This window comes from Protopterus annectens, chromosome 13.part0 (assembly GCF_019279795.1).
Source record: "Protopterus annectens isolate FY-2018-M chromosome 13.part0, PAN1.0, whole genome shotgun sequence".
Classification (NCBI taxonomy): Eukaryota; Metazoa; Chordata; order Ceratodontiformes; family Protopteridae; genus Protopterus; species Protopterus annectens.
In genome coordinates this window covers 1366885891-1366911641 of record NC_056747.1, presented here as the reverse complement: position 1 = coordinate 1366911641, position 25751 = coordinate 1366885891, and the positions used below count along the sequence as shown (strand labels likewise).

The 25751-nt window shown below is 44.9% G+C and overlaps 1 protein-coding gene across 1 annotated transcript in view; it reads right to left on the bottom strand.

Annotated features, from left to right (window-relative positions):
- The window catches only part of IGF2BP1 (insulin like growth factor 2 mRNA binding protein 1), a gene marked incomplete in the record, with an annotated part of 2071998 nt that overhangs the window by 289588 nt on the left and 1756659 nt on the right, over window positions 1-25751 (bottom strand). Inside the window, 1 exon segment of the mRNA XM_044055393.1 lies at window positions 2334-2362. Within this exon segment, the coding sequence (XP_043911328.1) occupies window positions 2334-2362 (29 nt within the window).

Genomic DNA, 25751 nt, shown 5'->3' with positions numbered 1-25751 from the left:
TCGTATAAATTTCAGTGATGACCGAAGAAAGCCATCTGGACAAAGTCACTTTAGAAACAGGAAGGCCTTTTTTATTATCCGCATAGGAAACAAAAAGTTGATCAGATTTTCTAAATTTTTTTGTTCTGTCCAAATAATATCTAAGCTGACGGTGGACGACAAGATAATGTAGCTTTTGTTCAGCTCTATCTGAATAGTTAGGAAAAAATACAGGGAGATCAATGGATTGATTCAGATTGTTTTTTGAAGCTACCTTAGGTAAAAAGGATGGATTAGTTCTCAAAGATACTCTGTCTTTGTGAAAAATCAAATAGGGGGGTCGAACCGAAAGAGCATGAAGTTCAGACACCCTCCTGGCAGATGTAATAGCCACTAGAAATAACGTTTTCCAAGAAAGATATTTCAGGGAACAAGAAACAGCTGGCTCGAAGGGGGGAAGAATCAAGGATGTCAGCACTAAATTTAGATCCCACTGAGGAGGAGGATTCCTGATTGGAGGTTTTAGTAGGAAAATTCCTTTCAAGAAGGCCCTGCAGAGCCTATGGGACATAATATTATGATCTGCTATCCCGACATGAAAATTGGAAATAGCAGCCAATTGAACTCTGACTGTGGAAGAAGAGGAGCCTGCATGAAAAATCTCTGCTAAGAAGTCCAGAACTGCCTGAACAGGGGCAGTAAAGGATCAATATTTTGGGCCTTAGCCCAATAAGAGAAACGTTTCCATTTGCTTGTGTAAATCCTCCTGGTAGAGGATTTTAGTGAAGCTACTATGATGTCTCTAACTGGGTTAGAGATCAAAGGAAGCCTGGCTAAGGAAGGAAGTGGAGCAACCATGCTGTGAGGTTGAGAGAAGGGATTGACCGGTGCAGCTGACCGGATTGGTGAATCAGTAGATCTGGCACTGGGTCCAGATGCCACGGCTGCACCAAAAGGTGATGATGGAGGAACGGGAACCAAACTTGTCGAGGCCAGTAAGGGGCAATGAGAATCAATTTGGCTCTCAAAACGGTAGCTTTCTGGATCACCTGAGGGATCAGAGGAAATGGAGGTAAGGCATAAAGAAGTCCCTGGGGCCAATCCTGGGTCAGAGCGTCTCTGGGGATGCCCTGATAGAGGGAAGAGGCTGAAGAAGTCTGGACATTTGCTGTTTTGGGGAGTAGCAAAAAGATCGCAACATGCACGACCCCATTCCAGAAAAATCTCTTCCGCTATGGATTGCTTGAGAGACCACTCGTGAGGCATGAGAATAGCTCTGCTCAATCTGTCCGCTATAATGTTGGTTTTCCCAGGGATATGCGTTGCTACCAGAAACCGATGAGAGGAGATCGCCCATTGCCATAGTCTGAGCGCTTCTCGACACAAGGGGTAGGACTTGGTTCCGCCCTGTTTGTTGATATACCAAACTACAGACATGTTGTCTGTGTGGACTGCAATTGTCCCTACGGGAAGAAAGTCGTTGAGGGCTTGCAACGTTAAAAGCACTGCTCTCATCTCCAGGACATTTATGTGCAGATGGTACTCGAGCGGTTGCCACGTCCCATGAACCATCCTGCCCTGATAATGACCCCCCCCACCCGATCAGGGAGGCATCCGTGGTGACAGTGGCTATCGGGGACGGAGGTACAAAGCACCTGCCTTGGTGAACCTGAGACGATGTGATCCACCAAGCAAGATGTTCTTTGCATGTTTGTGTCACCAGAATCTGGTGACGCATTGGGAGTTGCTGGTATGACCACTGTGTGAACAGCATCCACTGAAGGAGGCGCATGTAGAATCGAGCCAGGGGAAGAAGAGTAATGGCCGCAGCCATGAGACCTAATACCTTTAGAACCATTCTGGCCTGAACTTTCTTGCTGGCCAGAATGATCCTGACATGAGTTTGAATGTCTGAAACTCTTTGTTCTGTAAGGGTAGCTGACATCCGAACAGTGTTTAAGTTTGCGCCTATGAAGGTAATAGACTGGCAGGGCGATAAGGATGACTTTTCCAAGTTGACTGAGATGCTCAAATGAGAACAAAGGTCTATTGTGTAATCCCTGGCTTGTATAAGCTGATGCCTGGTGGTGGCTGACAGGAGCCAGTCGTCGAGATACGGAAACACCTGGAATCCTTGACGTCTCAGGTGAGCCGTGACCACTGCCATGCATTTGGTGAACACTCTGGGGGCTGTAGTGAGACCAAAGGGCAGGGCTCTGAACTGGAAATGACTGGACCCCAGCCGAAAGCGGAGAAATCTCCTGGAGCGTCTGTGAATTTTGATGTGATAGTACGCATCCTGAAGATCTATTGAGCACATCCAGTTGTCCTTCTGTAAGAAGGGCAGAATTGACTGAAGAGTGACCATTCGAATCTTGTCTTCCTGACAGACTTGTTGAGTCTGCTGAGATCCAATATTGGTCTCCAGTCTCCCGTCTTTTTGGGGACCAAAAGAACCTTGAGTAGATTCCGGCTCTGAATGGTCTATTGTAACTGGCTGAATGGCTCTTTTGCAGTAGTTTTGCGATTTCTAACTCTGCAATGTCCCTTAGACCGGTGGTATATCTGGAAGGGAACTTGAGGGAAGGGACTTTCCTCGAAAGGAATTATGTAACCCTTGGATATGATCGACTGTACCCATCTGTCTTGAGTGAGGGAATGCCAGGCTTCTGGGTACAGTGATAATCTTCCCCCGACTGCCTCCAAGGAGGGACAGCCGGGCAACATCTCAGGGATGCTGAAAGGGCTTATCAGAGAGAGGCTCCCGGTTTCCCTGGTTCTTCGGACCCCTCTGCCTCTAGAGCGCGTCTGTTGTTGTTACCCCTCTGCCTCTAGGGGTAAACTGACCACGTGAATCCGGCGTGACTCCTTGGGATTTACGGAACCACATCTTCCCACCCTTCTGTCCCTTGGGATAAGGCCTAGAAGGGGTGGAAAACGGACTCCAACAGCAGAAAGAGTCTTGCCGTCCTGCTCACACCTGGTCAAGGTCTCCTTCACCTGAGGGCCAAACAAAGCTGACCCATCAAAGGGAGAATTTGTGAAGGACGCCTTAAAGGGATCCGCAAAATCACATAGCCGCATCCAGGCTTGGCGCCCAAGAGCCCCCCCTGTGCCTCGGCTCTACTCTCCATCCGCAGCATAAGATATTAGCCGCATGGAGGAGTTAGCAATGGAATTGAGGGTTCCTAGCTGCGAAGCAATCTTTTCTTGAGCCCCTGCAGCTGTAGGATCCTGAACTACTTCTCCCAGCTCCTTCAGGATATCTCTCTGGAGTCTGGTGAAGTGACAAAGATAATTCAGCGAACGGATAGCAAAGGTCGCTGAGGAAAACATCCGCTTGCCGTACCTATCCATGGTCCTAGAGTCCTTATTAGGAGGATGGACGGGCACGGAAGGATCTGCAAGTTCCTTTTGGTGGCCGCAGCCACCACCATGGCATCAGCGGGACACCCTTGGTAAGGAATTGTTTGTCACTAGGGGCAGTGATAAATTTAGAAGGCCTCCTAGGGACTGGCTCTACAGAGTCAGGAGCTGTCCACGCCTTTCGTGCAATAACCTGCATAAGGGGTCGAAGGCGGAGACACCCAGGAGGTGGAGGGCCGAGATCCAAACGCCTCTAGGTATACTGACTCATCCTCAGAGGGATTGTTGGTGGGCCAGTTTCCCTCTGTTTCAGAAGTTCTAGGATGTCTGAAAGGAGACATCCTCAGAGGGGGATCTAGGGGATCCCTCTGACTCATCAAAGTCAGTATCCGACGTGACAGACTCGGGGGAGTCTACATGCTTCCTCTTACAAGTCCTCTTCCTAGGAGGATCTCCCGAAACATCAGGAGAATCCTCGGAAGAGGGGAAATTCCCAATGGGGAAACCTGAGGCGGAGGATCTCTGGGTCCTGTAGCAAGAGAAGTGGCAGAGATGTCAACAGGTACAATAGAGGGAGGAGCTACGGAAGAGACTGCTGACTGATACCAGTGGCCAGTACACTCTTCATCACCTCGAATGCTCCCCTCCCAGGCAGGTCCGAGAGAACCCGCTCCGAAGAGCTAGGAACTCCAGGGACCACCGAAAGGGAAGCATCCGAGGCAGATGTCGGAGCCGAGCTCACCAAGGCCGAGGCTCCAAGGGGAAGAGCGGGCTCGGACAAGGGTCCGATGCCACTCACCCCTCGGAGGAGACCATGGAAGCCCGACCACGAATCCCTCTAAGGAAGAGGAGATAAGAGTAGAGGCTGAAGGAACAGAAGGGGGTATCCGTCCTCCAGCCGTAGCAGTAACCATGCCCGAAGACTCCAACTCCAAGCTCTGGGGTAGAGTTGAAGGAGGAACTGTAACGGGTGTGGACCAACAGTCGCCTGCTGAGACGGACTGTGAAGCATTTGGGCCAGTACCTGTGACTTGAGCAATCTGCTGACCACTCTCTCTAGGTCATGGTCTGACAACCTGGATGACCTTGAAGATCGGCTCCGATGGCTCTGTTCCGATAGAAGAGGTGAAGCCGGAGCCGAAAGTATCGGCTCCAAGGAAGGAGACCTCGACCTCTTCCTGGAACGAGCCATCGGAGCCGACGCTACAGATCCTGTCGGCGCAGACTTCTCAGAGCCGACAGAACGCCTCGATGTATCGGCTCCAGCCGGAGCCGATACAGCCACCAAAGTAACGGTGTCGGAGCCGATCGGAGCCGACACCGATGCCTGTGCCACATGGGTGTCAGAGCCGATCGGAGCAGACATCGAAGTGGACAATACAGTTTCGGCACCGATAGCCATCGGTGCCGAAGGCTTAGTCAAGCCAGAATCGGCTCCAGCCGGAGCCGATCTCGACTCAATACGAGTCGGAGCCGAGGCCGCAGGCTTAGAAACAGAAGCCTGGGCCTTGGAAACTCTTGCTGGTTTCGGTGGAGCCGACTTAGCCGGAGAGCCCTCCGGCTTAAGAAGGCCCCTAAGAACCAGTTTGTTATGTCTCTCCTGCAGGACTCTCTGGCTGAAGGAGTGACAAATAGCACAGGAGTCCTGCAGGTGAAGAGGGCCCAGACAATACAGGCAAGAAGTGTGACCGTCTGTCAGAGACATTTTCTGACAGCACGAGTCACACTTCTTAAAACCTGAAACCCTCTCCTTTGACATGGTGCCGACACACAATACACACACACACCAGTCAAAATAAATTAAATTACACAAAATACCAAAAGGTATTGTATAAAAAACACCAACACACACACCCTAACAGGGGGGGGATGGGATAGGGAATAACTAAGAAAAAATTAAAACAGACAGGGAATTTCTGTCAGCAAGTGATAGAAATTAAATTTAAACTATGAAAAATTTAGTTTTTGACTGAAAAGGGGCTTGAAAATCACAAAGTGAAACAACTTACCAGGAGCTGGTAAAAAGAAGACCTTCCAAGCGAAGCGGCAAACGAGATCTGGGTACTTACTGCCTTGCATCATGGGATATGGGGCTGCCTCGAGCTGGTAAAAGGAGTTCTCGAGCTAAAGCAAGTGCCGAGTCGGAGCCGAGGATCGGCTCCGAACCCATCAAGCAAGAATGAAGGCGAGACTGACAACTTAACATCCAACCTTAAAGAAAGAACTGATGTGGGAGTTAAGACTGAAAGCCACCATACTCCAGGACTTAACGAACGTGTCCCTTAAACCAGTCCTTAAGAAAAAGGCAGCTATGGTGTAAAAAAACTATTTCTGATATTGTTATTTCAGTTAAATGTTTTATATTTTATTTTTAAATTTCTTATTGGTACAAATTGATTTTATCAATTGAAATATTTAATTTAGGTGTTTTGATATATTAAGGTAAAGTAACAGTCTAGCATATTTGGATAAAGTTAATAGTGAGTCAGGAATGTAATTAATGATGGTATTATAAAAATGGTGAAAAACGTTAATTTATTATCTGATGTAGTCTCAAATTTTGAGACAAAAGCACTTATCCTTGTATTGGTTTTATTTATTGCAAAACTGAAGTATCGGTGTTCAGCAGTCAGTGGCTCGAGTTTGGATTTATAACTTTTTCACTTGTTTTTGATTGACACGTTTTGCTTATACTTAAACACTACAAGCCCCCCAAACCTCTAGACTTCAACTCTGAGAAACGTCACTAATTTTGATAAATCCATATTTAACAACACACTTAATGTGACTGGGAACCCCTTCAACAGGCCTCTTTATGAAGTTGTCACTTCAGCAGCTCCTACTTAACTATACTACACCAAGTCTCGCCGAGACGGAGTAAAAAATTCTGCTCCATGGCTATCCTGTCAAATTAAAAAACTCATGAGAAACAAATAACTGGGAAACAATGGGGTCAAAAACAAAGACCCAGTCCTACCTAGATAAATACTGGTGCCTCAGAAATCACATAAAGGCACAAGTTCATTACGATAAAAACAACTTGTCCGCAAACCAGACCACACACACAAAACCTCAAAAGATTTTGGCAAGATTTAAGCCACCTCCTAAAACCAGGCAAAAAACCCATCTCAAAGCCTTTCCCATCTGAAACCAGCCAAGACATTGCAGACAAATCAACAAACACTTCATAAACAGTGCTATAGTTAAAAATAAAGTATACCTGCCCCACCTAACACTCCAGACCAAAGCTCTACATCCCGGGTCCATCTAACAATCATCTAGACAAACACAATTATAAAAACAAATTCACAAAAGCTGCTGATGACATGCCATCCAAATGCTCCAGTACAGGCCTCTGCCACCATTCGCTACCCTGCTTAATAGATCCATTTCAGAAAACCACATACCAAGCCCTATGGAAAGCTTCCTTCATAATTCTAATACAGAAAGGTGGCATATCCACAGATTTGTTGAGCTATCACCCTATAGCAATCTTTCCTACCCTCTCCACAGTACATAAAATGCATATATCAACCCCTAAGCATTTCTACTTGACAACCATTTACTTTTTCCTACTCAACATGGCTTTCAACCCCACCACAGCACCAAAACTGCCCAATTACATTTCCTGGATACCATTACTCAAAGTAAAAACTCAAGTAAGTTTGTCTCATGTTCTTCTCTGACTTGTCAAAAGCCTTCAACATGGTCTAACATCAACTACTCCTCCAAAGACTAAATCTTACAGGCTTCAACTCCCTCAGCTAGCTGGGTCACCATCTACCTAAACAATCACACCCAGTCTGTAAAAGAGTACGACTCCCACTCCACCATCCTTCCAATCATTGCAGGAGTCCCCCAAGGCTCCCTATTTGGGGCTTTACTTTCCAGTATCTTCATTAATGACATGCACAAAGAATCAAAACTAAATCACCATAAAACAATATGCTGACAACTAAACTTCAGTTCACTCTGCCTCAAATCTTCTGACCTTAAAAACCATCACACAGGAAACTAACCACTATAGAAGACTGGCTAAATAAATCTCAACTGCTCTTAAACCCCCAAAAAACAAACTAATCGTTATTTCTTCCCCAACAGATAAATCAAAACAGCACTGACATTAATATCTTGGACATGAATGCTGAAAATGTTACCAACACAAAATTACTAGGAGTTGTCACTGATAAAATTTAAAAAAATAATAAAAGTTCCGTACTGACAGACAAAAAAAGTCTTTTATTCACAACTTTAACGATAAATCCAACAAATATGAGCGCTTTTGTCTGCACAAGGCAGACTTCTTCAGAATGAAAAATTTAGTCTGTACATTAACACTGCAGTCAAAAAGACACTGCAAACTAGGCTCTCTTTACAGAGCAAAGCACCTACTAAGTGATGGTAAAAAAAAAAAACAGTGCCACTTCTTCCTACCCTCCCATTTGCCTCAACAATATTCACAAATCTCACCTTTTCCACCAAACAAACTAGAAAACCCCAAAACAAAATTAATAAAGTCACCTGCAGCCTCCCAAACTGCTCCCACCACTACATGGCATTCATAGGTTCATAGGTTCATAGATTAGTACTAAGCTAACTGCCCTTGTGAGCCATTTTAAGCTTAGCCAATTATCCCTTTTGAGACTCAAACCCTGCACCTTGTGTTTGTAAGGCAAACACCTTAACCATTAGGCTACCCTCCAACCTAATTCAATACCCTCTACTGGCTACATGACAGTTTGCCAGCTACTTACAGCACACAAAACACTTCACCATCCACTTAAACACCATTGCTGTCAAATCTCATTGAATGGCATGTACCAAATAGAACCCTAAGATCCTCACACCTTTAACTGGTAATAAATTAAAAAATGATGTACTCACCATAAAGTTCCATTTGTGCTGTCTACTTCCATTCCTAAACTGCTGAGCTCAGATCAGACTTGACCGTTTCTTCCAGATCATAGGATTCTTGAACTCTCGAGCTCCCCTATTTACCCATAATGCCCCACCAACCTAACATACCTCACACCTAGTTTATTGCCCATACAGCTGACAGACTAGTAAAAACTCAGAAAGGAACAGAAGCTCGAGCTCAAACAAAAAACAGAGGTTCCCTACAATACTCTGATCCCTCCAGAAGTAAAATAAAGAAGGGGAAGGTGGGTGGAAGTTAAGAATGAAAAGGGACAACACAGATGGAACGTTATGGTGAGTACATAACTTTTTAATCTGATGTCATGTTCATTCATTCCTCAACTGTTAGGACAGAGTCCCCAGCTACCTAAATCCTGGAAGGACTCAGGAACGATATTCCACAGCACCACCAAATCAAAGGCTGCTCTTCCCCTAGAGACCAGATCCAGTTTGTAATGAGCAATAAAGGTAGGAGGATTAGCCTAAACTGCAACTATACAAATATCCAAAGAAATTCTAGAAAAAAAGGCTGATGAGGTTGCCAGAGACCTTGTGGAGTGGGCTCTAGGTGGTTTTGGTAAAGGCAAACCCACTTTTTGATGAGTAAAGGTAATGCAATCAATCAGTTAATTTAGCCAAAGTAACTTTAAATACTGGTTTGCCTAGTTTGGAATCAGAAAAGGAAACAATTGTTCAGACTTTCTTAAATCCTTAACTCTGAAAATAGAAACGTAGCTGTCTGTACACATCCAATAAATGTAACATACATTAGCCATTGTTTGAAAAGTTTGGAAAGAAAACTGGGAGATTAATGACTTAATAGACTCTGAAACCACCTTTGGTAAAAAGGACTGATTAGTCTGTAAAGATACCCTACCCTTGTGAAAAACTATACAAGGAGGTTTAGCAGAAAGTTTGGAGTTCAGATACTCTTCTGGCAGATTTAATAGCAACTAAGACAGTTTTCCCAAGTTAACATTGTTAGGTCAGATTTAGTCTAAGGTTCAAAGGGAGGCAGAGTCAAGGCCTTAAGCATGACATATAAATCCCAAGGAGGACTAGGATCTTTGAATGGGCGTCCAAGTAAAAAAAGATCCTCAAAGGTTTTGCAAAGTTTAGAAGAAATTAAAGAAGAATAGACCCCCAGATGAAAGTCGGAAATGGTTGCTAACTGGACTCTAATAGCTGAGGAACTAACACCTTCACTGGAAATTATGGCTAAAAAGTCAAGGACATTTGAAACCGGTGCTGAAAAGGGATCTAAGATTTTGCTCAGGGTCCAAAGAACAATTTTTTTAATTTACTTTTGTAAATACTTGTGGTGGAAGCTTTATGGGAAGCTAAAATGTGACAGATGGGAGGAGAGAGCCTGGGCTGTCTAGCAATCAATGGAAATGGAGAAACCATGCAGTCAGCTTGAGGCCTGTTATGTCTGGGTGAGTCATGCCTGTCGGATGAGACAGGAGGTCTAGAGGTGGATCCAGAATCCAGGGTGGATGTAAAAGATGAGGCCAAAGGAAGACAAACCAAATCTGACGAAGCCAGTAAGGGTCAATGAGGACAACTGTGCTCTTCAATCGAGATGCTTTCTGAAGGAATTTGGGAATGAGGGCTAACGGGATAAGCATAAAGAAGACCATGGGGCCAAGTAAGAAGTAAAGCATTTCTCTGACTCCCTTGGTGGGGGGATTAGGGCAAAGAACCTGCTGCATTTGTTGAGGGGAGAGGCAAAAAGATCGTAGCACGGTTGGCCCCACTGACAGAAAATTCTTTCCACCACATTGACTTTGACAAACCACTTGTGAGGCATCAAAATAGACCAGCTTAACTTGTCTGCAATCACAATGGATTTCCCTGGGATGTACATTGCTATTAGAAAGCGAATGGAAGAGATCACCCATTGCAAAACTCACAAAGCTTCTCAACAAAGAGGGTAACATCTGGTTCCCCCCTGTCTGTTGATGTAACATACTACTGATGGTCCGTAGGAAGTCATGCACCTGGTAAACACCTAGGGGGGGGCTGTGGTGAGACCAAAGGGCAGTACTTTGTACTGGTAATAACTGGCTCCCAGCCAGAGCAGTAGGTATCTCCTGGATCGCCTGTTCATTTTGATACGATAGCATACATCCTGAAGATCTATTGAGCACATCCAGTCATCCTTAGCAGAAATGGCAGAATGGAATGAACCGTGACTATCCAGAACTTTGCAAACTGAACAGACTGACAGTTTGCTGAGATCCAAAATTGCTCTCATGTCCCCAGTCTTTTTTTTTGGCACCAAGAAGAATCTTTAGTAAGTTCCGGACCCTCGCTAATCAGAGGCAACCTCTTACATGACTCTTTTCTAGCAAAGAATAGTTGTGCAAAATCTTACCATAACCACAGATGTCCTTCTCTTCCATGTTGCAGTATTTTAGGTGTGGGATTTCCTGCCCTCAGGAGACTTGTACGTCGGCGTCTATACAAAAGCTTCAGCTTGGCTGCTGTAGTGTGGGGTAAGATGTCACACATAGGGCCATAAACCAGGGGCCTTATATGTGATGTCTGCACGCACAATCCTCAGAACTTGAAGGTCAGCAGGCAGAGAATAAGGGCCAGCAGGAGTTATGCCAGTTTATAGGTATGTGACTTGGAGACCTACTGAAATGTAGGTAGTACAGGAAAGGTATAAGACCTGGGGGGACTGGTGGGCGGGAAGGAATACTGCAACATGAAGAGAAGGACATCTATACTTATGGTAAGATTTTACACAACCACTCTATGTCCTATTCCTATGTTGCAATATTCTAGGAGTGGGAGCATACCACAGCTTAAGTGGATGATGGGTTGGTGGTAAATGCTTAGTCCAATTTGTAATGCTTGGTGAAGGTATGGATGGGTAGCCAAGGAGGTGGCTTCCAAAATGAAAGCTGTGTCTAAGCCTTTCATGGAAGCCCTTGAGGTGGCCATAGCTCTAGTGGAATGGGCTTTGATTCTCCTTGGGGGTTCCTTTCCATGGTGAGAGTAGCAGAAGCAAATAGCTTTCCTGATCCAGCATGCAATGGTTTGCTTGGAGACTGCCTTTCCCAGGGCTCTGTGGTGGAAGGAGACAGAGCTGGTCAGTCTTTGTGATGGCCTTGGTCTTGTCCAGGTAGAATCCAAGTTCTCTGTGTACACCCAGGGAGTGCATTATCCTCTCCCCTTCACTAGTGGGTGAGGGAAAAAAGGTGGGCAGATGAATGGATTGGTTAAGAGAGATCAATGACCACTTTAGGCATAAAAAAGGGGTTGGTTCGCAAGGATACACCGTCTTTGTGGAAGACTGTGTAGGAGGGACTGGGCATTAAAGCCTGCAATTCTGACACTCTTCTGGCTGAAGTAATGGCAACCAGCAGGACCGACTTCCATGTACACATCTGCAAAGAGAAAGGCCTGGCAGATTCAAAGGGATGTTGGGTTAATTTCTGTAAGATGTAGTTAAGGTCTAAAGGCGGAGAGATAGGTTTCCTAGGTGATCTCATGTGCAAGACGCCTTTAAGGAAGAGCTTTATGTCGAGCCTGGCCAGCAAAAAGGGGGGGGGGGGTTCAGGGGCAGGCTGAAATGGCCGAGAGGTGTACTTTTACAGAAGAATAAAAAAGGTCAGTTTTTATCAATTAACACAAGTAGTTTAGAACCAGGGGAAAGTACAGTTGTATGCACTTACCATAAATGTAGATGTTACAGTGTATTCACTGCTGCAGTCATCACACTTGGGTTATTTGCCTGCAGGTAAGCCCTCAGTTGGCCCGAATACCAGAGACTTAGTATTTCTGCGTTGGTTGCTGTCACGGCAGGTCATCAGGGGGTATAAAAACAGGCAGCCGACACCATTACATCAGTTTTTCTTGCCCCAAATGTCAGGAGCCTCCCAATAGGGAGCTAAGCTATGGTGGAAAAAAATCCCTACCAGTAAAAAGTAAATACAAATACCAATAACTCTGTAAGGGGTGAGTAGTATACACAGACGAGAGCGAGAGAGAGATAGAAGGGGGCTGGAGGGAGTAAAGTACAGTTGTGTACACTTACCATAAATGTAGATGTTAGAGTATATTCACTGTTGCAGTCATTACATTTGGGTAATCTGCTGGCAGCCCTCAGTCATACATATATATATATATATATATATATATATATATATATATATATATATATACATATACACATGCATCAGTATAAACTTTACCTTCATCTTTAAGCAAATACACCACATAGGTTGTAGAAGACAGAGAAGGAAAGATAAACTGCAGAATTACAGGGGGATGGTGGAAGGATAACCTGGACTGCAACAGTGAATACACTAACATTTACATTTATGGTAAGTGTACACAACTAAACTATGTTCTTCGTGTTTCACTGTTGCAGTCATTACATTTGTGTAGAATCCCAACGCTATGGTTGGGAGGCTGGAGCTAAACAGCATTAGGTGCAGCTATAAGGCCCTGCAGCACTGCAGTGGCAAAGCCTGCCCTGGACTTAAAGAGAGGCAAATGGTAATGCTTTGTAAAGGTGTGAACAGAACTCCAAGTAGCAGCCTCGAGAATATCTTTGGTTGGTACTCCTCTGAGAAAGGCTGCTGAAGTAGCTGCAGCTCTGGTGGAATGTGACCTAATGCCCTTGGGCAAAGGTTTATCATGGTGTAAGTAGCAGAAACGGATGCAGTGGCTTATCCACTTTGAAATTGTCTTCTTTGAGATAGCCTTTCCTTCTGATCCTGCAGCATATGACTAGTAATTGCTCAGTTTTTCTTAAAGCTTTTGTCCTACTCAAGTAGAACCTTAGCTGTATGTGTACATCCAAGGAATGCAGAATTCTCTCCCCTTTGTTCTGGGATTTGGATAAAAAGTTGGCAGATGAATTGTTTGGTTAAGAGCCACACTGGAAACCACCTTAGGCATAAAAGTAGGATTTGTCCTCAAAGATCGTGTCTGGGTAAAATATGATAAAAGGATCTACCAGCCATGAGGGCATGTAGCTCAAACTCTTCTTGCTGAAGTAATTGCTAGTAGCAGAGCTGTCTTCCATGATAAGAACTTTATATCAGCGGTAGCGGCTGGTTCAAATGGAGGCAGGGTGAGCTTTTCCAACACATAATTGAGGTCCCATGCAGGTAATGGTGATCTTCTAGGAGGCCTCAGGTTTTTGGTTCCTCTAAGATACTGCTTTAGTAAAGGATGAGAAAAGATTGGTGGCTCTGTATTGTAATGAGCCAAAATGGCAGAGACATGGATTTTGATTGATGAGAAAGATAGGCCTTTGTCAAGCATCTCAGTTAAGTATTGTAATATCGGAGGAATATGTGGTTCTGCTGTATCAGTTCCTTGTGCTCGATTCCAAGCACAGAATCTCTTCCATTTGCAGCATAAGGTTTTCTAGTACTAGGCCTGCTGGCTTCCAAAATGACATCCATCACAGCTTTACTGAGAGGTGTCGTTCGTATGATTACATGATTAGCCATGCTGCCAGGTTCAGAGTCTGTAGTTGATTGTGCAGGATCCGACTGTTTTGCTGGGACAGTAGTTGTGGTCTTTGAGGCAAGGTCCAAGCTGGGTATTGAGACAAGTTCCTTAGGACTGGGTACCAGTATTGGCGGGGCTAGTCCGGGGCAATTAATATCATCTTTGGCCTCTCTTGCCTGACTTTTAATAGGACCTTGGGTAGGAGAGGCAGAAGAGGGAAGAAGTAAACTGACAGGTTTTTCCAACTGAAGGATAGGGCGTCCACTTTCCATGCTTGTCTGTGATAAGTCCTTGTGCAGAATGTTTTCAATTGATAATCTTGAGGAGAGGCAAATAGATCTATGTCTGGGCTCCCCCATTTCTCTGTTATCATGCTGAATACTTGTGGATTTAGTTTCCACTCGAAGATCCATAAGGTTTCTGCTTAAATCATCTGCCAGAGTGTTCTGTTTTTCTGGCAGAAATTGAGCTTGAAGATTTATTTGGTAGGTCAAAGCTGTGTCCCACAGCACCATGGATAATCTGCAAAGGGGCTATAAGTGTGTGCCCCCTTGCTTGTTTATATACCACATGACTGTGGTGTTGTGCATCTTTATCAGTAGCTGTCCTGGATGAAGTAAGGCCTTGAAAGCTGTTAGGGCATTTTGAACAGCTAGCATCTCTTTCTGGTTGATATGTAGATGCATTTGATTTGGTGCCCATATGCCCTGAATGCATCTTCCTGCCATGTGGGCCCCCCATGCATAATCTGATGAGTCTGTTAAGGTTTGGCTGGCAGGGGGTAGAGTGAAGGGCCATCCCATGTTTTGGTGACAGGCCTTTGCTCACCATAGAAACTCCTGCTGCAGGCAGGGGATGAGAGGGATCATTGTTTCCAGACTGTGTGAATGTTGACTCCATAAACTTTTCAGGTACCATTGCAGTTTCCTTATATGCAATCTTGCATATGGAATTAGTAGGATGCAGGATGCCATGAAGCCCAGAGCCTGCAGAATTTGTCTTGCAGAACACTGGGTTTTTGTTGCCATCAGTTTGAAGTAGTCAGTTGCCTTTGTTGGTCTGCCATGAGGTAAGCCATCTGGGCATTTGTATGCAAGCTTGCACCCAAGAATGTTATCTTTTGAGAGGGTACCAGTTGTGATTTCTTTTTGTTTGTGTACACTAGGCATGCTAGAAGCCTTTTCACAAACGCCAGGTGTCACAGAAGATTAATTAGTTTCATTTAATGATACATGGTAGTTCATTTGTTAATTCAAAATGAAAGCACGAAATGATTGGTTGGGGTTGAATTATTTATGTATAAAAAGGAAGTTTGTACTAAGGTTTTTTATATCTGATGAAGTCCATAGCAGGACGAAAACGCGGATGGTTAATAAAGCGTTCATTGATTGTGGAAGCATGATTTATTTTCGAATTACCAGCATCTCTTCTCCTTTTTGGCTTCTTATTTGGTTTTATTTGTCATAGAAGAGTGTCTTTGTTCTCTACTTGAATGAGACAGTCATCCAAGTAAGGATATATTTGAATACTTTTGTATGCAAAATGCAATTACTGGTGCCAGGCACTTTGTAAAGACCCTGGGCACAGTAGATAAGCCAAAGGGCAGTGCAGAGAATTGGTAATGCATTAAGCCAGCCTTGAATCTGAGGTATCTTCTGCACAACTGTCTTATTGGGACGTGCAGGTATGCCTCTTAAGTCTAAAGTCACCAGCCAAGCATTCTTGCCCAGCATGGGCAGAAGCTGTTGCAAGGTGAGCATTTTGAATTTTGGAATGTCCAGGTATGTGTTCAAAATCGATAAATCCAGTATTGGCCGCCAGGCCTCGTCCTTTCTGGGTACCAAAAACAGTCTTGAGTAAAAAACCTTGCCCTTTTTCCTGTTCTGGTACTGTCTGAATGGCCCTCATATCCATGAGGGACGTAACTTGTTTCTGTGCCTCTGCCCATTGTTTTTTGGCAGGTCTGGCCAACCATTTGTCATTGGCAGTGTGTGGAAATGGAATCTGTATCCCTGTGATACGATGTTCAGTACCCACTTGTCCTGGCTTATTAATTGCTAATTTTGCCAATTTTCCCCCTATGGGTGCTGCCAATAGACAAGTGCTTGGTGTAGGCAGAGGGAAGTCATTGGGATTGCTTTCTGTACGTTTGCGCTTTATCTCCCCCAGATTTGGTGGTGGATGCGCCCCATTGCTTCGACCTGTATGAGTCTTGAGCCTGGTACCTGGAACCCTTACAGCGTCTGGATTTGTCCCTTTGAGCTCTGTCTGACACAAGAAAGGACCAATGTTTTGTAAGGCCAGTGTCTACTGAATCTAGGTGGCTGCACTTTTCTTACCAACAGTTTGCACAGACTTAGCTTTGTCTTCCATTTTCTTTAAAACCTCTTCTGCCTTAATACCAAACAAAGAATTATGCTGTAAAGGTGCATCTAGCAATTTAGCTTTAACATGATCAGGCAAATTTTGCTCCTTTAACCAGGCATGCGTCCTAATCACAGATCCAGTAACTGCGGAATCGCGGGCCTCATCAAAACCACATTGCAAAATATGTTTTCCAACTTATTCAGCTGCATGCAATAATTCCTGCAATTCTTTATTTACTGCACATCCTGAAATCAACATAATTTTCTGTTTCAGCAATCCCATAACATGTTGTTGGTACTTAATTATATGAAATTGACAGTTTAAGGCCCTAATTGCCAAGGTTGCAGATGTATAAACCTTTTTTTCCCCCCATCTGTCCAGCACCCTTGAATCTCTGTTGGAGGGGGTAGAGTTTTTTGCTGTTGAGGCCTTGACTCCCTTTGGACCCCGTGAAATAATTTCAGGATCAGCAGCAGGGTTTCTAAATAAAAATTTATGAGAGTCAGGGACCCAGTAATACCTGCCAGGCTTACTGGGAGCTGGAGGTAGAGTGTCAGGGGTCAGGCTTGACTCCGAAAAAACATCATCCACAATGTCTAACACAGGGGGAATGGCTAAAGGCTTGTGCTGAGGGAGGAGGAGGAAATCCCCGAGCTTCTTTTTTGATTCTGAGAAGTCTCGACTCTCCCAGTGAAAATGCTCCCTCAAAGTATGCAAGGTTTCTCCAAATGATCAGTCCTCAGGAGGAGCTGCAGATGGAACAGACTCCTCAGCATCAGAATCCCCATAGGGAGGTAAAGATAATTCCTGATCAGAAGAAATAGAAACCTGATCTGAAGATTCATAGTGGGTGTCTTGCCTAGGCCTCTTATCTGGAGGGGGATGGGTACCCCTGATCACAGTAATAAGGTCTTCAGCCATTTTGATAATCTGTTTTTTAGGCATAGAAGTCTGTGCACGTGGCTCAGGCGTTTTTTTTTTTTTTTTTTTAGTTTTTGAAGGTGTCTTTGCCTTTGGTTTTGCAGCTTTCGGTTTGATATAAAAATGTTGAGGTCTGAATACACCCTCAGAAGCCTGTGCCTGCTCAGTGGCTCTGGACCCATCAGAGGGAGATACATCCGTCGGTCAAATACCTTGAGTATCTTGTGGCATGCCGGACTCTACATGGGTGTCGGTAGAGGCCTGCGACTCAAAGGTTGCGGGTATCAGGGGCTGTGAAAGTGCCTCACTAAGTACCGGCGAACCGACAACTGGCTTAGGAGAAGCTTCGTCGGTTTTGGATTTCTACTGCCTTTCTGTCCTTTTCTTTGCATTTTTTATGTACTCCGGTAGTCTGATTGCTATCCGACGACATCTCTGGGTAGTTAAATCTGTTTCCAAAATACTAAAGACGCAAAAATATACAGACGCTTAATAGTGCGTTGGTTAAATCTAGCACAAAACTGACAGCCAGGCATGTTGTGATCAGGGCCTAGGCAAGGAATACAGTATAAATGGAAATCCTTATGAGGTATTTGTTTCCCACAAGTAATACAATTAACTTTTTCTGACATCAGTAAAAAGCAAGAAAAAAAATTTCCCCCAACGGGGTATTTAGCTTTATTGAAGACTTGGGTTCTGAAACTCAAACGTTGTGAAACTCAAACGTGAATATTTCAGTAGTCAGCCAACCGGCACTTGCGAAATGCTTCTGTTTCGGGCACCGCACGTCAAGAAATACTAAAGAAAACGGCGACGGCTGCATGCTTTATACCCCTGACGACCTGACGTCATGGAAGAAGAGACAGCAACCGACGCAGGACCCAAGAATTTGAAATTCAGACCTACTGAGGACAACCTGCCAGCAGATTACCCAAATGTAATTACTGCAACAGTGAAACACGATCATCCAGGACTGCAACAGTGAATACAGTTGAACATCTACATTTAGGAAACTGTACATAACTGTACTATGTTCTTAGTATTTCACTGTTGTAGTCATCACACTTGGGTTGATTCCCAAAGCTGTAGAAAGGGTGGAGGCAGTCAAGAAGTGTTTGGGCTGGCTAGAATGCCCTGCAGGACTGCAGTTGCAAAACCCACCCTGGATTTGGAAAATATAGGCAGGTGGTAATGCTTGGTGAATGTGTGTACAGAACTCCAAGTAGCAGCCTCCAGAACGTCCCTGGTAGAGACTCCCCTGAGGAATGCTGTAGAAGTAGATGTTGCCCTAGTGGAATATATTCTGACCCCCTAAGGGGATGGTTTCCCATGGTGTTTTTAGCAGAAATGGATATGGTGTGCTATCCATTTGGAAATTGTCTGTTTTGAAATGGCCTTGCTCTCTGCCCCTGGTGCAAAACTGAATAATAACTGGTCAGATTTCCTGAAGGGCTTAGTCCTATCCAGGTAGAATCTGAGCTGTCTGTGCATGTCCAAGGATCATAAGATCCTTTCCCCTTTATTTTGAGAATTAGGAAAGAAGGATGGCAAATGAATAGATTGGTTGAGAGCCACACTGGACACCACTTTGGGCATTAAAGGAAGGATTCGTCCTGAGGGAGACCCTGTCAGCATGAAAAATAAGTGCTAGTAACTCAGACACTCTTTTCTCGCTGAAGTGATGGCCAGGAGCAATGCTGTTTTCCAAGAGAGGAATTTTAACTCTACTGACGCTGCTGGCTCAAAGGGTGGAAGTGTGAGCTTTTCCAGTACAAGGTTAAGGTCCCAAGCAGGGGTGGGTGCTCTCCTTGGTGGCCTTAAGTTGTTTGCCCCGAACTGTTTGATGATAGGGTGACAGAATAGGGGTGGCTCAGAGTTGTAATGCGCCGAGATGGCAGAGGCATGAATCTTAATGGAGGGGAAGGAAAGGCCTCTGTGGAGTAGATCCACTAAGTAATCCAGGATTAGAGGTAGAAAGGGCAGAATTGTGTCCTCTCCTTTAAACTGAATCCAAGAGCAATACCTTTTCCACTTATCAGCATAGGATTTCCTTGTACTAGGTCTTCTGGCTTCAAGAATGACATCCAGCACCTGCTTGCTTAGGCTGGTCACTGGGGGAAGAGTTCAAGGAATAAGCCAGGCTGCAAGATTTAGGGTTTGCAGTTGCGGATGCAAGATCTGCCCCCCCCCCGCGCTGAGTGAAAAGGGTCGGGCTCTGGGGTAGGTGCCAGGGTGGTACCGGTGGGAGGTTGTTCAGGAGTGGGTACAAGTGCTGGCGTGGCCAGTCCTGGGTAATCAGAATTGTCCTTGGTCTGTCCTGTCTTATCTTGAGCAATATTCTTGAGAGAAGGGGCAGAGGGGGGAATGCATAGATTGAGAGGTTTACCCACTGGAAAAATAGGGCATCCACTTTCCAGGTCTTGCTGTGAGGTGTCCTGGTGCAGAATTTGCTGAGCTGGTGATTGCAGGGGGAGGCAAAGAGATCCACCTCTGGGATCCCCCATTTCTGAATCAGAAGGCTGAAGGTGTGTGTCTCTAATTGCCATGCATGTGGGTCTTGGAGATTTCTACTCAAGTCGTCTGCCAGTGAGTTTTGTTTGCCTGGCAGGAACTGAGCTTGCAGATGGACCTGCATTGCCCAAGGCAGTGTTCCACAGGGCCATAACTAGCCTGCAATGTGTGTAAGAGTGGGCTCCCCCCTGCTTGTTTATATACCACATAGCTGTGGTGTTGTCCGTTTTTATTAGCAGGGGTCCTGGTGAGAGTAGGGATCTGAAAGCTGTTACAGTGTGCTGAACAGCTAGCATCTCTTTTTGGTTGATGTGCAGATGAATTTGACTTGGGCTCAAGTGTCCCTGAATGCACTTGTCATCCAGGTGTGCCCCCCAGGCATAGTCTGATGTGTCTGTGGTTATGGTCTGGGAGGCATGGGGTTGAGTAAAGGGCAGTCCCCTGTTGTGGTTGCATGTTGCTGCCCACCAAAAAAACTCTGTCCTTAGACAAGGTATGACAGGAATGACAGTTTCCAGGTCCTGAGAATGTTGGCTCCAAAGAACAAGTACCGTTGAAGTTTACTCATATGCAGTCAGGCATAAGGAATTAGTAGGATGCATGAGGCCATGAACTCTAGGGCCTGCAGGATTTTCCTTGGGACAGCTGGGTTCTGGTGGCCATTTGAGTGAAGTAGTCTGTCAGGCTTGTTTTTCTGGAGTAAGGAATGCCATCTGGGATGCTGTGCCCAAGTTTGCTCCCAGGAATACAATCTTTTGACTGGGGACTAGTTTTGATTTCTTTTCTTTGATGGTGTACCCCAGGAGGTTAGAAGGTTTTTTTTTTTTTTTTTATTTTTTTTACAAATATCAAGTGCTGCAACAGCGTTTCTTGACCCTCTGCCTGAATCAGGCAGTCATCCAAGTATGGGTAAATTTGAATTTTTGTTTGTCTGCAGTAGGCAATGGCTGGAGCCAGACATTTTCTGAATACTCTGGGAGCAGTGGATAAGCCAAAGGGTAGTGCAGAGAACTTGATAATGCATAGATCCTGCCCTGAAGCGAAGATATTTCCTGCAAGAATCCCTGATAGGGATGTGCAGATAGGCTTCTCTTTAGTCTAGGGTGGCTAACCAGGCATCTTTGGACAGCATAGGAAGAAGCTGCTGCAGGGTGAGCATTCTGAATTTTGGTACCACCAGGAATGTGTTTAGAATGGAAAGATCTAGGACTGGGTGCCAAGTGCCCTCTTTTCTGGGTACCAGGAAAAGTCTGGAATAGAACCCTTGACCTATCCGTTATGCAGGAACAGGTTGAATTACCCTTGGAGAGAGCAGGGAATGAAGTTGGTTTTGTTGTACCTCTGTCCACTGGTTTGGAGGAAGGTCTAGGAACCCTTTTGGGGTTGGTAGTGAGTGGTTGTAAAATTTGTACCCCTGGGATACAATGTTGAAGACCTATCGGTCTTTGGTGATGGAAGTCCCGTTGTTTTGCATGACTGGCAAGCTTTCCTCCTAGGGGCACAAGCAGTTGGACAGAGGTGGGGAGTGGAGTTGAGAAGTCACTAAGTAAGACATGCTAATCCAGTGAAGTAAGGGGGGGTGGCTTAGCACTCCCTGTTTTTGAAGTGGAGGCACTCCATTGCTTAGATCTCTGCATACCCTGAGACTGTAATCTGGGGGGTCCGTTTCCCCTGAATCTAGGCTGAGATGGCCTTGAGGGGACTGGAAAGGACCAATGTTTCGAGGGGCAATGCCTACTGAATCTAGGAGGCTGTACTTGCAAGAAATCTTTTACTGTCTACATAGACTTAGCTTTTTCTTCCATCTTTTTAAGAACCTCTTCTGCTTTGGTGCCAAACAGATTGTCCTTGTTCAAAGGAGCATCTAGTAATTTTGATTTGACACAAGTCTGGCAAGGTCTGCTCCTTAAGCCATAGCATGCCTTCTCAGTACAGAACCAGTGACTGCTGCCCTGCAAGATGCTTCTAGGGCATCAAAGCCGCATTGCAAAGTACTCTTGCTGACTTGGCCTGCAGAATGCATAAGCTCTTGTAATTCTTTATTTTCTGCACAGACTATAAAGGTAGCTATTTTTTGCTTAATACGTTCCATAATATGTCATTGGGACTTCAGCATGTCAAACTGGCAATTCAAAGCCCTAATAGCGAGAGTTGCAGAGGTGTATACTTTCTTACCGCATCTGTCTAAAGCTCTGGAATCCCTGTCGAAGGGGTGGGGATTCTTAGCTGTAGTTGCTTTGATACCTTTAGGCCCCTGGGAGATTATCTCTTGGTCAGCAGTAGGATTTTTGAAAAGGAATTTGTGAGAGTCAGAACTCCGTAGTACCTGCCTGGTTTCCTAGAAGCAGGGTGTAAAGTATCAGGAGTTAAACTGGATTCCATAAAGACATCATCCACAACATCCAGGACTGAGGGTATTGCTAAAGGCCTATGTTGTGGCAAACCTAGACATTCTCAGAGTCTCTTTTTGGACTGAGGATAGTCTTGGCATTACCAGTGGAAACGCTCTCTGAAAGTATGCAAGGTTGCACCAAAAGAAAAAAACTTTGGAGGAGAAGCAGAGGGAATGGATCCTCTGCATCTGAATCCTCATACGTAGATAAAGGCATGTCTTCATAATCTGATACCTCAGAGTCGTCGGACTCTGTCTGTTAAAGCTGCTGGGGACAGGTCTCTCTCTCTTAGCAGGGGAAAGCTAACTTCCCCTAATCAGCATAATGTCTTCTGCCATTTTAAGCATTTGATGTTGTGGCAAGGAAGCAGGTGCATGAGTTTGGGTCATCTGTAGCGCATACTCTTGGCCTTAGAAACTCGGTAGATTTAGACAGAAGTGAAGATGCAAAAGAAGTCTGTTTGTGTGGAATACTGGTAGTGCGAATAAAGTACAGTTTTGTACCTACCATAAATGTAGATGTCCGAACTGGATAGTATCTGCAGTCATAACAACTGGGTTGTCCTGTCGTCAGGCAGCCCTTCAGTCGGCCGGATTCCAAAGTCCGGGTCCGGCTTCGGCTGATGTCGCACTTCACCCGACGTCATCTCTGTTGGTCTTCGGGTATAAAGGCATCAGCCGACGCCATTTTCCTCAGTGTTTCTTGCCCCAGATGCCAGTAGCCCTCTTGAAGGCTAAAATTTAGATAGATGCCAATGTTTCCAAAAAGATAGAGGTAAACACAAAAATAAGCATGTATGCACATATATACAAACAAATACACCATAAAAGACTCCCCCCCACCAGCTAGCTATTAGGAGGGTAAACACCCTTGGAGTACCACAGAGGGGAAGGAGGGAGGGTAATCCTGACTGCAGATGCTATCCAGTTCGGACATCTACATTTATGGTAGGTACAAAACTGTACTATGTCCTTCATGGATGCATCTGCAGTCATAACTGGGTAGAATACCATAGCCAACAAGGGGAAGAGGATAAAACTAGATTATGGTGTGTTTAGGATCCCTTGCAGTACAGCAGTGGCAACCCTGCTCGGGATCTGGAATATAGAGGCAAATTATAATGCTTGGCAAATGTATGCACGGAGGTCCAAGTAGCCGCCTCAATAATGTCTTTGGTTGCCACTCCTCGTAAGAAGGCTGTGGTAGTGGCTGTTGCCCTTGTAGAATGAGGTCTTATGTTCTGTGGAATTGGTTTTCCATGGAAGGAATAACAGAATCGTATGCAATTTCCTATCTATTTGGAGATTGTCTGTTTGGAAATAGCTTTTCCTTCCCTTCCTGTTGCATAGGCTACAAAAAGTTGGTCAGTCTTTCTGCTACTTTTTGTTCTGTCCAAGTAGTAGCGTAGCTGTCTATGTACATCCAAGGTATGCAATATTCTTTCCCTCTGTTTTGTGGGTTGGGAAAGAAGGTAGGAAGGTGGATTGCCTGGTTTAAAGACACTCTGGATACCACCTTAGGCATAAATGTAGGATTAGTCCTCATGGACACTCTATCTTGGTGGAAGATTAGGAAGGGTTGCACTGCCATTAAGGCCTGTAGTTCTGAAACCCTCCTTGCTGAAGTAATTGCCAGTAGGAAAGCAGTTTTCCATGACAGGTGTTGTAGGTCTGCTGTTGCTGCTGGTTCAAAGGGTGATAGTGTCAATTTTTCTAGCACAAAGTTTAAGTCCCAAGCTGGTAATGGTGGTTTCCTTGGAGGTTTTACATTCTTGATTCCTCTGAGGAACTGCCTGAGCAAAGGGTGAGAAAAAACAGGTGGATCAAAGCTGTATTCTGCTGAAATAGCTGATGCATGTATCTTGATGGAGGAGTAGGACAGGCCTGAATGAAGAAGTTCAGCTAGGTACTCCAGAATGTTAGGCATATCTATGTTTGACACATCTTTTCCTCTTTCAGTACTCCAAATGACAAACCTTTTCCATTTTCCAGCATAGTTTCTTCTTGTTGAAGGTCTGCGTGCTTCAAGAATAATGTCTCTAACTCTTTGGGAAAGTTCTGGATTAGCTGCTGCTATGTGATGTTCAATGCAGTCAGTTGCAACGTTTTTAGGTTTGGATGTATGATGCTGTAGTTGTTCTGAGTTAACATCAAAGGCATCAGGGGTATTGGCCACATATTGTTCCGAGACATGCTCCTCAGCAGTGGGTACCAGTGTTGTCTTGGCCAGTTTGGAGCTATCAGGATTATCCTTGGACGTTCTTCCTTGATTTTTAGTAATACCTTGTGTATCAAGGGAAGAGGTGGGAATGCATATGCTGTTAGGCCTTTCCAGCTGAAGGAGAGCGAATCCACTTTCCATGCTAGTGGGTGGAATGTCCTTGTGCAGAATTTATGAGCTGGTGATTGGTAGGTGATGCAAATAGATCTATCTGAGGCATTCCCCATTTCTTTGAGATGGTCTTGAAGATGTCCGGGTGCAGCTTCCATTCGTGGGCATCCGATGTGGTTCTGCTTAATATGTCTGCTAGAGTATTCTCTTTTCCTGGTACAAATATTGCCTGTAACTGGATGTTGTAGCTGAGTGCCAGGGTCCACAGCTCCAAAGTCATTCTGCATAAGGGGTATGAATGAGTGCCTCCCTGTTTGTTGATGTACCACATGACTGTGGTGTTGTCTGTCCTTATCATCAACTGGCCCTCTGAGAAATGGTCTGAACTTTTGGATTGCCAGTTTTACTGCCAGCATTTCTTTTAGGTTGATGTGCAGGTGAAGTTGATCCTGTGTCCACAATCCTTGCACGCATTTGTCCAGCATGTGGGCCCCCCATCCTAGGTCTGAAGCGTCTGTTGTGATGGTCTGGCTTGCTTGACATCTGCGAAAGGGTAGCCCTGGGTTTGACTGGCATGCCTGAGCCCACCATAGGAACTCCTGTTTTAAGCATGGAATTAGTGGGATTTCTGTTTCTAGGCTGTGTCTGTGTTGAGACCATAAATTCTTTAGGTACCACTGTAGTTTTCTCATATGTAGTCTGGCAAGTGGAACCAAGATTATGCATGATGCCATGAAGCCCAAGGCCTGCAGTACTTTTCTTGCTGTTAACTTGTTCAGTTTTGTTAGTGCCAAGAAGTAAAGAGGGAGTTCTGTTTGTTTTTCCTTTGTTAGGAATGCCATGTGTTTTAGTGTGTCCAATTCGCCACCCAAGAATGTCCTTGTTTGGGATGGTATCAGCCTTGACTTTTGTAGATCGACTGTGTATCCCAGTGCTTGCAGCAAGTAAATGACCCTTTGTAAATCTGTTGTCAGCTTGCTTTTGTTGTCCCCTTGTAGCAGGCAGTCGTCTAGGTATGGGTAAATTTGAATTCCCTGTAGTCTGCAATGGGCGATTACTGATGCCAGGCATTTTGTGAATACTCTGGGCGCAGTAGATAAGCCAAAGGGCAATGCTGAGAATTGATAGTGCTCTGAGGTATCTTCTGCAGATTGGTCGAATGGGGACGTGCAGGTATGCCTCCTTGAGATCTAGAGTTACCAGCCAACACTCCTTGCCCAGCATGGGAAGAAGTTGCTGTAGGGTCAGCATTTTGAATTTTGGGACAATGATGTATGTATTTAAGGCGGACAGATCGAGAATTGGTCTCCAACTTTTTTCCTTTCTTGGAACTAGGAATAGTCTGGAGTAGAACCCCTTTCCTTGCTCTGCTGTTGGCACTCTTTCCACAGCTCTCATGTTTGCTAACTGCATTATCTGTTGTAGAGCCTCTGTTTTTGATTTGGCGGTAGATATGGCATTCCTCTTTTGACTGGTAAAGTGTGGAAG